The 13,237-nt window shown below is 44.1% G+C and overlaps 1 protein-coding gene across 1 annotated transcript; it reads left to right on the top strand.

Moving 5' to 3' along the window:
• The first annotated feature begins 3,157 nt into the window (after positions 1 to 3,157).
• Positions 3,158 to 5,602, top strand: foxd2 (forkhead box D2). Its single transcript, XM_076153358.1, has one exon. The coding sequence runs from the start codon at positions 3,581 to 3,583 to the stop codon at positions 4,676 to 4,678; it is 1,098 nt and encodes a 365-aa protein (XP_076009473.1). The 5' UTR covers positions 3,158 to 3,580; the 3' UTR covers positions 4,679 to 5,602.
• The last annotated feature ends 7,635 nt before the right edge of the window (positions 5,603 to 13,237 follow it).

Raw genomic sequence — 13,237 nt, forward strand, 5'->3', positions numbered from 1 at the left:
ATCTGTCCCAGTATAAAGGTCACAACCTTGTATCTGCCCTGTCTTTTTCCTCGTCTTGTCCTTTGATGGCTCTGTCTCTGTCTCTGATGATGAACTGTTTGTTCAGCACTATGGTCGTACAGCTAATCCTCACACATTCTAATACAATAGTTTGCTCAGGCTGAATGAAAGGCGCTGACTCAGAAATCGAGCTTCTAATATACAGGCAGAAATGAATGAATCCACAGTTGCAGCAGTAGAGCAGGTTTACCACTAGAGGGCAGCAAAACCAGCCTGTGTATCTATTGAACATAATCGGATTTTTTTTTTGTCCCTAACTGTTATTAATTATACATTCTGCTGGACAAAACAGCAGAAAAACAATTTAAGTAATCTGATTTGTACCAAGGACAGTCCAGAACAGTACAGACCTCATCTGATCTTTTGCATCTGTTGGTCTGATTAAGCTTCTTCAAGTTTTGTTATTCTATGATGATTTGCTGTAATTGCCTTCAAGTGTCTAAATAATCATAAACAGTACAGAGCTAAGAAAAACTGCATTTGTACCCATACGCAAAACAAATCTGACACAAAAAACAACACAACAGTCAATCTTACCAGTGCAGAAGCTAAAATTGGCGTTGGAAAGAAAGAGAACTAATCCTCGGCTGGATCTTTACATTCAGCTCAGGTCAAATCATCCGGCCACAAATGGATGTCAACACAAGAACAACACATCAGACCAGACCAACATCTTGAAAAACGCAGAGATTGTTTATTTTCAGCAACCCAACAGTAGAAACTGGCTTTAGTTAACATCACACACTGCTGGTGGAGCAGCAGCAGCATTAATTCAGTGTGGACGAGGAAGAAAATGTCTGATCAGAAGGAAATCCAGATGCTCAAGTGAGTCCTTCAAGTAATTTGATTCACTCTTGCCATATTGTGAGATTTCTTGACATTTTGTCCCGTGTTCCACTGCTTGTTTTCATTTATTGAGGTTTTAAATAGTGAGCTGTTACTCAGTAATGGATACTTACTAGGATGTGATGACAACTGAGACCAACAACAGTGGCATCCGTCTGCAGCCTGCGCTTGAACACAGACATCCTGCCCTTAAGACCAACATGCTGCATGTCTCCCTCTCAAGGATTTACAGATGATCTCACCAAGTCAACCAGCAGTCAAGTCTTATAAGGATACACACAATATTAATCTGAAGACACGGTGGCTCTTCCTTGACTCCTACCACAGCTTTACCCCCAAAACATCACAAGAGTGAAAGAGGCCATCAATGCAGATAAGTCACTTTGACACGATGTACTGCAATTCGTGTTTATAAACAGCAGGGGGCGCCTGAACACCGCACACTGGAATAAAGAGCAACCAATCAATCAGGTCAATTCACCAATGTAAATACAATCTAGTCGAATCTTTGCGGTACATAGGGAGAAACGTCTTAACAGCCCGCGTAGCATATTAATATACTGCAGGGAGAACCAAGAAACCTAATAAAACACCAACGCCATTCTGTCTCTAATTAAAATTCATATTGCAAAAACAGGCCAATAGATACGAAGCTCTCTTACGCGCTCACACACACACACACACACACACACACACACACACACACCCACCCAAACACATTCTTAATGATTTTTAAAACCATTGTCATTATTTGTTGTTTATTCTATTTGTAAAGTAATATGATTTACTGGTTTAAAATTAAACAAAATTAATTTAAATGAACAGTCTGAATAATAATGCATGGAAAAGACGTGAAGAAATAATGACATAAAACCAAACGAATAATAATAATAATAATAATGATAATAATAATAATAATAATAATAACAATAATTTGTTATTTATTTCGAGTTGCAAACGTGTATAAAGTGTTCTTTGCTGTGAAAAAAATTCTGGTTTCCACCCAAGCCAAGATTTTAAACCAAACCGTGAGGCTGTAGGTTAAATCCTATAAGATGAATGGGGTGCTGATGTGAGCGCATTACAGTAACTCCGTGTTTCTGCAGCGTAATGAACTGGAATGTCCGCCTGTCTCGCTCCAAAGCAGGCCCGCACACATCACACACACACACACACACACATTACATTATGACACATGTCATCCACTGGCGATGACGAGTTGGAGCAGGTTGCGGATGGCTTTACTCTCGTGTAGTCCTCTGAATTATGCAGAAAATGTTGATGGATAATGTTGTAAGTTCTGGAGAAGTAACACATAAAACCCGTGAGAAGTGATCAGGGAGTCAAAGTACCGGCCAACAGGCTTCGAAGGCGGATTTAACACCGGCTCAGACTCATCAGCGCATTTATTATACGAGCCATGATACAATAGCTCACTTATGATATTTATTGGAAGCAAAAAAATGACGCAACCGTTTCTGTTTGGAGACCAGAAGAAAAAGAGCAAAATATGACAAAGAACTAAAAAACCTGCAGGAATGAAACTCTGATTATTATTGTAGCCTAATTTGGTCAAATTCAAACAAATCTGGTTCAAACGGATACACGCTTATAAGGGAATTTGTATTAATAAAATTATAGAAGAATTATCGCCTCTTTTCTTCATCTCGGTTGTGCTTTGATGTGCAGCGGTTCAAACCTCGTCCACCTGTTTACACTGAGCGTATTAAACATGTCACTCTATATGGCCGCACTGCGCTCCCGGGATATTTTAGAGCACTCTCACCATCATCATGCACACCTTACACGCACTCACCTTACACTGCAAAAAATGTCAGCCTGAGTGAGGCACTGGACTCTAGAGTGCAGCGTTAAAGTTGCGTTTTAGCGGCAGTGAAGCATCAGAGAGACAAATCCACACGCAGTTTAATGTGAAAAGAGACGATTTTCCTAAAGACAGGAGATTTGTCTGGATATTCACCAAATAAAATGATATGCAGTTGTACCAAATCGTTGAAAAACATGAAATGCTTACAAATACAACGCGTGAATCAAGTGAGATGATCCAGTGATCCCAGTTTCCCCCGTGAAACGAGACTATAAAGACTCGAGTTGAGACATGAAAGTGGTATTTTTTGCAGTGATTCCATCCAGTCTGTTCCTGGTAGCTGTGACTCAAGAACCACGTGACCTGTGTGGTCCGATAAATAGCTTTTGAGAACTAAGGAGGATAGAGTGACAGTCTGCTTGGATACCTCCCCAAACCCGTGCGTAAAAGGCATTTTTGGAGAGATTCGTGGATATCCAGAGGTAGCGTTTTTGATATTATACCGCATGAACTAACCCCAGACGGAAATCTGCCAATGCAAACTAATCTAAAGCCCGCAGCGGTGCAGAATTCTGTGATTTGTGGCTGAAAATCTGAACTTTTCTCCTCGATGAGAGCCTCTCGCAGCCCGGTTTGATCAGCTTATAGGACGACGATCCGGAGTTGCAAAATCCGCGCATCAGAGTTATCTATTTTCAATTTTATCTCAATCGATTCTAGACATGTGCACGTTCAACAGTTGGAGGTAAAGTTGAAAGCTGGTGCGACTGAAAGGGGAGAGGGGGAGAGAGTGTGTCCAGAGAGGGAATCTGGGAGAGAGGAGGAAGAGGGACGGTGTCTCCAAGGATGACTTTAGGAACGGATATGTCCGACAGCTCTGCATTGTCCGAAGATTTGGACATCGACGTGGTCGGGGGCGACCTATCCGTTGGAAAGGACGGAAAGTACATCCACCACGAGTTTGACCTGGACAATGACTCCGACGATAATTACTCCCAGACCGCGGCAGAGAGGGTCTCCTCTCCCGGGCTCAGCAGCTCGGACTGCCCGTCGGAGCAGATGGGGTCCACGGCGGAGGCAGGGACGGTGATCGGGGACAAAGGTAGGAAAGGCGCCCTGGTGAAGCCGCCGTACTCCTACATCGCCCTGATCACCATGGCGATCCTGCAGAGCCCGAAGAAGCGCCTTACCCTCAGCGAGATCTGCGAGTTCATCAGCAGCAGATTCCCATACTACCGGGAGAAATTCCCTGCCTGGCAAAACTCCATCCGCCACAATCTTTCCCTGAACGACTGCTTCGTCAAAATCCCCCGGGAGCCTGGGAACCCCGGGAAGGGCAACTACTGGACCCTCGACCCGGATTCGGCAGACATGTTCGACAACGGGAGCTTCTTGCGCAGGAGGAAACGCTTCAAGAGGCACCAGACCAATGAGATCCTGCGGGACTCCGGGGGGTTCCTGCCCGGGTTTGGATACGGCCCGTACGGATACAACTATGGACTCCAGCTGCAGAACTTCCACGCAGCTCACAACCCGTACCACCCGCACCACACGGGGGGCTCCTTCGCCTTCCCCAACGTCCCGTGCACCTTACCGGCATCCGCCTCCATATTCCCCGCACCGCACCCCCTGCCTTCCCTTCTAGGAGCCGACTTACGGAAGCCCTTTTACCCGCAGCTGAGTCCGACTCTGCCGCCTCTCAAGCCGGACTCCAACACTCCCACTCGGCCCTCGTTTTCCATTGACAATATCATCGGTGCTGCCAACTCCACCGCCTCTTCCTACAGCGCGCAGCCGGGCAGCCAGGCGCAGATCCTGGCCATGCTGACCCCGGCGCTGGCCTCCGCTTCCAGCCATTTGAACCTGTCACAGGAAAACGTTTTACAACCACAAACTCAGAGCTTTTCCGGCAAAACGTCGAATATGAACAGTTGCCATTTCTAAAAACTGAAACTCTCTTATTAGAAAGCCCAAAAGTGGCGTCATCCTGTGTGAAGGTAGGAAGATTATTCCTGGTGAAATAAGAGTTTTGTTGTATCTCCATACTTTGTGTTTCCCCTGCGATGTTAAAGGAGATCGAGAGGTTTATTTATAATGTGTAAATGTGTGTATAATAATGAGAGAAAAGGGGTGAAACCTGGTGAAAGATTCTTTTTTAAAAACATTTCTGATTGTGCACTTGTTGGCTCTGCATGTCCTCTGCGGCCTTCAGGTGCAGTGGGAGAAAAAAAGGACAAATGGGGATTGTGTTTATTTTAACATAACTTAATGTGTCACTCACGCTACGGGGGATAGATTTCGATTTTCTTAAATATAATTAAATTTTATTATGATTTATATTGTTTTGTTATGTGTGTGTGGGTTTATGTGTGTGTGGGTTTATGTGTGTGTGTGTGTGTGTGTGTGTGTGTGACTGGCTGAAGGAGATGGCAAAACTCAGGTTTGACTTAGAAAGCACATGGAGGAGAAAAAAGGGGGTTTCTGATACAAAAATAACAATTTTCCACTTTCCTCCTGAATCTCCTCGATACGTGGTGATAATTTGTGATAATATCATTTCATGTCGTCCGTAGGCTTCGTGGGTTTGTTATAAAAAAAAGCGCATTACCTCTCTCGACCTTCTAATTGTTGTTCGTTCCCTAATCTCTTTCACACTTTATCCTGTGAAACATAACAGTTCTGTCACGTGTTGCCAATAGAGAGATGCCTCAATGTTTGTTCATAGGTCATTTTCTGTTGTAATGACAAGAATAATAAATGTTTGTGAATTTGAAAACAACAAAAAAATAGAGTTTGGGGCTTAAGTTGTGTTGTTGCTTTGGTGTCAGAGCTGCAGACAGATGAGTTAAGACTGCAGATCAGTTATAATTAGACGCAGTGTTTATAAATTACTCCTTTCATATTCACACAATAAACCCAATCGAAAGCCATTTCAATGCCATATTGGTTAAATAGTTTTCATTTTTAATCGAATTTAATTGGAAGGATTTGTGAGTAATTAGAGATTTTTGTTGTGTATTTTCTTTGTTTACCTATTTGCACATTATTCAGCGCAAATCTCCTTCTCATGCAGCAAATCTCAAGAGGGTCAGACGGATGAATGGATGATACGTCTACACACACATACACAAACACACACGGCTCGAAAAGTAGATTAAGTGTCGTCTATATTTTTTGTTTGTGATAAAAAACACACAACAAAACCCTGTAGTGTGACATACAGTGAGGAAGGTCTCACACACACACACACACACACGCGCGCGCGCGCACGCATTCCTCCTGTGTGGCTCTCTGCTGGTTGTAAAGGCCCATTTATAGCGGCGTACAAAGGCCCCTAAATGAATGGGGGCGTCCGCGGGGCCTTGGCGGGGCTGTAATTGAAAGTGAACACGGATCTGCCCGCGATCCTTTGGGGTTTCGTTGCTAATTTGTTGCAGCATTTTTCATCAGGGCTCCTAATCCGCCATAATGCGGCTTGCACCCCCCCCCCCCCCCCCCCCCCCCCCCCCATTACTCACACACACATACACACTTTCCTTCCCCCCCCCTCCCTCTCCCATCCGTTTGTTGATGTTGTCAGCGTGGACCCCTGGCCCAAGGGACTGAATGTTGCGCACAGCGAGCGGTCCCCCCGGCGAGCCCAGCCACACACATTTAGACCCCTGAAAAGCAATCTTCTCAAAAGGCCCTCGGCTCGGCTCGGCCCGCTTTCATGTCCTCTGCGCCCGGCTCGGGATACGAACACAAAGGGGAAGCAGTTGGACTCGTCCGGCCACAGAAAACAGGAGCCATTGGTCTTTTTCACACATGTTTCTGCAGAAAAGGGGTGCGGGTGCAAAGCCTCCTTTATTTACCACATCTCTGTGCAAATGGGTAAATTAGTTTGCGGGTGTTTTGACAGATGATTATTAAGGATGAAGGGTGGGGGGGCTGACTCCTCTGTTCACCCCTCCCACACACACACACACACACCCTAACACAGCTCCACTGAAGGCCTTTTGAAACGAGAACCAACACACATGACTGCTTTCTTTATCCACACACAAGCTCTATTTACTCCTTTATTTCTTTTTTCCTTGTAACATGGGTGCAAATTGGGACAATTGATCAACCGGTAAATAAATCGAACGCGATTAGAGTCCATCCCTGTGTATGAACGATAATAGATACCCGCCTGGGCAGTAAATGAGGCGGAGAAACACACGATCAAGATCTATTGAAGTTTTCCTCCCCCCGCGCAGGCGCACTGAGGCGGGGAGTCATTACGGACCCGCATCAGTCCATTAAAAAGTCCACATGAAGCCTTTGCAGACACGCTTAAAAAAGCATTTTAACAACAGCGTGAAAGGAAAGCAAGCCAATAAAAATCACGAAACCCTGAGCATAACCCACACACACACGCTCGCACACACTAACTCTCTCTCTCTCTCTCTCTCACACACACACACACAGATCCGTGGCAGGGTTCAGCCAAAGGAACCGACTTTGATAACGGACGATTTAAGACTGAAGCCATATTTTCTTGGAGTTTCAGCTTTGTCTTTGCTTTGAGATTACAGGCCACACTGAAGGATCACACACACACACTCACCCGCACACACAAACGCCCTTTAATTTCTTCAAGTTGTCTCACGGGTCGTAGCATCACAGGCTGCACCGGCTTTAGAGGGAGATGCTTCGGTTTCCTTGCGGTTGTCACTTCGGGGACCACCCAGGGTCTCTGCACCGGGATGGGAGTCTGGATTTACCACCGCGACATTAGTCATTTTTCTTCATCTTCTTCTTCCTCTTCCCGGAACATTTTCTCAAACGAGCCGGGGAGTGAGGGATATGTGAAGTGACAGCCAAATGACTCGGTCACCAGAAACACATTTATAAATTTCAAGGCAATTCTCCATCTCTGAATTCTAACCACTTCCACATGTCGAGACGAGGGCGTGTGAGATCAAATCCGGATTTTCTGCCACTGTAATGTGTTTTATAGGCTCAGATGTCAGGCTGGTGTTTAACTCGAGCTGCTTGTCAACAAAACGTAGCATCTCTGAGTGTTATTCTATTTGTTGTTATTTTAATGAGAGTGTCACCTTGCGGTCTGACGCGCAGCAGCAGGAGATTAAAGCAGGATCGTTTCCACCGATTTGCCAATAATGCTGCGTTATTCCTGATCAATGCTGCGTCCTGATGGGGCAACTTAATGCTGACACGACTAGGGGCTGCGGTGTGTGTGTGTGTGTGTGTGTGTGTGTGTGTGTATGATGGGAGAGAGAGAGAGAGAGAGAGAGAGAGAGAGAGAGAGAGAGAGAGAGAGAGAGAGAGAGAGAGAGAGAGAGAGAGAGAGAGAGAGAGAGAGAGAAAGAGGGAGAGGTTATTATAGTCTTCAAGGTCACACTGCAAAATTGAATTTATTTGGAGTCAATTGCAATTTTTAAAATTGCATAATTTCACACACACACATAGAGTTAAAATGAATTTCATTTACATTAAGTGGCAAGAGCATTAACTTCCCTCCAGTGCTCATTATTGGATCTGCTGATTTGTAGGATTTTAAACACAAAATGATTAAATAATGGTCAAATGTCTGGAAGCAGAATTTGTTACAGTCTAAAATGAGGTCTCGTTCGTTAATCTGTAGTAATATGCTGTCAAGTTACATTATTCTTGCTGTGTAGAACATCTGTATATTTTTACGGACTCAGCATTAGCAGAATCATTACTGCACACATTTGTATAACGAATAAAGCCTTCAACCGAATTAAAAATACAACTGACTGCAAAAATACCTTTTAAATTTTTTTTTTTTTTTAAACGATTGCTTTGTTTTAAATTAGTAGTTTACTTGTATTATTTCCTAGGATGGTCTAATTTATCCATTTTTCATGTAAATTGTGTATTAGTTTCATTTGATTTCTTATAGGCTGACAAAGGTTTGCACATTTTTACTGTAGATTTGATTTCATATAAAATCAACAACATTCACAGACAAATCCTCTTAATACGTTAACTAATTCTGCAATGGTGAAACTACATATTTTTTCATATTAATAAGTGCCAAACTTGCAAACATCAATGCGATCCAAGTTGATTTAACAGATTAACCCCATACGTACTCTCATTTACATATACTGTATGTGCTGTGAATTAATGTGGAAAATGTTATGATTACAATGGATAAGACATGAGGAGATATTGAATCATAAAGTAATGTGCATGTGTTATAATGAAGTATAAGTATGGAGACTGTCTGAAGTATACACTAAGAGTTAAAGAACAGAATAGAAAAGACTTTAAAGAAAGGTCCATCATCATTTCAAAGTGAGATACGTCAGCAGACACTCACAGGTCAGTCCCTCTCATGCTGTAACGCTGAATCTTACACTTTTCAGGGCACCTAAATGCCTCTTATCTCCTACACCCCTGTCTGACTCGTGTGTGTCTCTCTTTATGTGTGTGTGTATACAGTATATATGTGTGTGTGTGTGTGGTGTGTGAGCCTCCTCGCCCTCACATAGAGCGGAGGAATGTTCTGGCCCCGGTCCCCCCGGCGGCTCCCCGGCCTGTGAGGAGAGGCGAGCCGCGGCCCCGCGCTGCACCGCGGCTATAAATCACCGCCGCCTCCCCTCTCGGCTCTCCGTCTCTCCCCCCGCAGCCTCGGCGTGTTTTCGCAGCAGACGGTGGAATCCTCCGCTTAATTAATTTAGAGTGTGTAAATAAAGCAGGACAGTGAACTCCCCATCATCTCTGCGAAACACAATATTAACTTTGGAAGATCTTCACCCCGCCGACTCTAACACGCTGGAACACCTGCTGCAGAGCCGCCGCCCACACACACACACACACACACACACACACACACACACACACACACACACACACACACACACACACACACAAAGCATCATTTCGACCTGATGGAAGTGGATCAGCGTATTTAGGTTGACGTTGGGTAAGGTGCACACACGCACACGCACACATACACACACTTCCCATTTTCTCCTCTTTTATCTGCTATCTGTGGACCCTCTTGGAAGCCTGTCCACGTCCACCGGCAGTGCTCTTGACCCTATGTTGGGAACCCCCCCACCTCCCCACCCTGGTCGTTGAACGAAGACGTCTCCGGTCGGTTCTGCGCTTCACTTTGACGGAAAGGCGCAGCTGCTGCAGGCCGCTCTCACACACACCATCAGCGGGGTCATGCGGGCGCTTTATTACTGAAGGCTTCTTCCCTTTGACCTTTGATTTCAGCGCATTAAGCTCACAGCTTGGATTCATAGCAGCTTATTACACCCCATCACTATTCATTATTATTACAGGCTTTACAAGTCACACTAATGGGGCTTCTAAAGGATCAACATCTTTATATTGTGAAGATATTTGAGCTGCAGGTCTGTTTTCAACCTTTAGACTATACAAAAATATCACTATTGTTGCCAGAAAATGTTAAAACAAGCAGAAATGAGGTTAATATGCAGTTAATTCACAAACTGGCCCTTTAAGCATGTATACATACTGAGATGTGGCATTTTTATTTATTTTAGTTTGAGTCTAAATAAGGTTAATTGATATTAGTTGGAGATAAATGCTGCCTTTCATTCTTGGTCTATAAGCAAACTGGGAGCTGTCAGAGAGTAAAGGGAGAATAAATCAAGTGTGCATTTGAAACAACACAGACATTGTTGTTTTTAATCCATCTAATGGTTGTAATGGTTTTATTTCAAACGTGATTAATCCACCAGAAAGTCAGCTCTGTGTGTGTGTGTGTATATGTGTGTGTGTGAGTGTGTGTGTGCAACACTGCAGCCCCCTGTGTGCCGCAAGAAAGGTGAAAAGGAAACTTTGTTTAAGTTGACATCTAATCTTTTTTTTCGGCGTGAAAGTGTGTTTTCAAGAGGCAAGTGGGGGGGAAACCTCGCGATAAAATTGAAGTTTACCATCCAGAGTGAAACGCGATCAGGCTGAGGTCGCGGGGCCAAACTTTTTAAGACTAATGTTTATTTAGAGAAGTGAGGGCTGTCTATGGGACTCCCCGTTCTCCCCAAAATGCTGCACTAATGTCTCTACCAGGCCCGACCAAGACCACCAGCAAGACTCCACCTCGGCTGCCTGCATGGAGACTGGTGTGTGTGTGTTGAAACAGGGCTCCTCACACACTCGGGAGAAACACCGAGCTCTAAAGGCAAAGACCCTCTGCTTAACCTGAAAAGCAGCTGATAAAGGAGGAGCATGGAGCGGATCAAACAACAGGGATTAACCGCAGGAATGGAGCTCCAGTCTAAATAAAACGTTTAATTCAATCAGCTCCTGGTCTATAAACACATTTTTTTAATAACATTTATTTCTGGAGATTCTATTTGATGCCTGCTGTCACGACCGAAGCTGCAAGATCACAATCTCTGCACTAAAGGGAAAATAAACGAGGCAAACGTGATCTGTTTCGCATTCACCATCAATCAGCCCAGTTGTAAAATGCTACACAAACACAAAGATCATCTGTGCTGCAAAATAGAGCATTTGCATTGGAAACCAGCTGAATGATGTCACTTTTCTGGATGATGAAGGTGTAAAATGAGCGTGTTTGCTGCGCATTTCCTGCGTGCATGGAGAGCAGCAGAGCTTTTTCTTACACTTGGTGAAATTGAATTAGATGCGGTGGGAATCTGACCTCTCGCCAGGCCTCGCATATTTTTCACCCCTCAGGTTTTTAATGTTCCTCGGGTATTTTCTGTTTTCTCAGCTGGAACTTCCATTAGACGTCCATATGACTATCTCAGCCATCTCTCTCTCTCTCTCTCTCCCCCCCCCCAACACCTCACTTTCTCCTCCTCTGGCTCGCTCACACTCCACCACCAACGTTGATCTGAGGGGCGGATTAGAGCAAGAACTGCACACACACACACCCCCACACACACACTCACACACACAGGCCTCCAGTCCAGCCTACGCAAGACTGCACAGGGACACTGAGAGGAGACAAATTAACTCCAAGTGTACACTTTATATACAGCCTCCATACGTGCATATACTTGATTAAAACACATGCACATTACTTTATGATGCAATATCTTATAATGTTTGATCCATTGTCACCATAAGATTTCCTATTTTATGTAAATTTGAGAATTCATGAGGTTAAATCATCAACTTGGATCACATTGATATGAAATGCCACTAGAGCAAAAGCAACAGAGACCATATACGTAGGTCTGAACACACACACGCTTTGAAAATCAACCTCTCTCAACCAACACTGCTTCATAAAGTGTCAAAGCTGATTCCACATGACAGAGAACTGTCATTGGTAATTTGAACATCCCATTCCAAGCCGCTTTGTTTGACATCAAAAGGACCCTTGGCTGGATGTACTGTATGTGTATAATAACAGGTTGTTGTATATAATATGGATTTATGCACATACTTGGTTTTCCCTGAAGCTTGAAAATCTTCTTCTGGAGCATCGAGTCCATGCCAGTCGTCGACTAAAGTGGCTTTGCGAGCGGACACAGCGCCGAGCAGCCACAGCACATCAGCCACTTCACTGGAGAGTAACTCTGAAGCGAAAGAGAAAGGTGAAAACAAAATCAATATCAATGACTAATTCTTATGATGATCTAGAAGTTGCTCATTTGTTTATGATGCATTTTTCTGGATATCATTTCAAATATGCAGCTTTGATTTACAAATACATTCTTGTTTACATTTACAGTAATTGTTTTATAGAGGTGAATCTCTCTGCACCGCTCTATAGATGAGAGACAGGAGGTTTACATTTACTCTGTCAGCCTGTGTGTGTGTGTGTGTGTGTGTGTGTGTGTGTGTGTGTGTGTGTGTGTGTGTGAGGTGAGGTGTAACGCTTCATATACTGTATGTAGGTAGACATCATTTAAAGTCTGTACATATCCACTCTGCTCTTAATACCACACACATGTTGACACAGTGACACACATATACTGCACACACACATACACATCCATTCCATGTTCTTATAACAGACTTTCTAAAGCCTTAAATTATGCAAGGGAGAGGGCCTTCATTCTGCTGTATCTTCTCATTTAATGATATCAATGCAAATATATAATAACAGTAATGTCCGCTCCATGTCCACGCTTCATTGCGGGACTGTGTGTGTTCTTAGATGCGAGGACGGAAGGTTGAAACCCAATTAGCACTGATGTATCATAAATGGGGGGTATTTTTTTTTTTACATCCGTGAATATGTCTGTGTCACGAGTGTGTTTGTCTGTGCCTGCGAGTGGAGGAGAGTTCACAGGCGCAGGTTCAAAGCCCAGGAGAATGAAAAGGCCAAAGATGATAAGGCCACTCTGAGGCTCCTTACAGAGGGAAAATGTCACACATAAAGAAAAGGCAAGCTGAGCAGAGAAACAACAGCCTGCACAGCGAGGGGCTGATGCAGGGCTGAAGTAGCCTGAGATTGCACTCTGAGTAGAGGTAAAGTGACATCTGATCAGAAGTGTGTGTGCGCGCATGTTCACTACCTTTGCGCGCGCG

This window comes from Genypterus blacodes, unplaced genomic scaffold (assembly GCF_046128005.1).
Source record: "Genypterus blacodes isolate CSIRO-AG114 ecotype Tasmania unplaced genomic scaffold, CSIRO-AGI_Gbla_v1 ptg000058l_1, whole genome shotgun sequence".
Classification (NCBI taxonomy): domain Eukaryota; kingdom Metazoa; phylum Chordata; class Actinopteri; order Ophidiiformes; family Ophidiidae; genus Genypterus; species Genypterus blacodes.

Bases quoted from the DNA above. Each gene is read 5' to 3' on its own strand.
- foxd2 (XM_076153358.1), top strand. From the start codon at position 3,581: ATGACTTTAGGAACGGATATGTCCGACAGCTCTGCATTGTCCGAAGAT.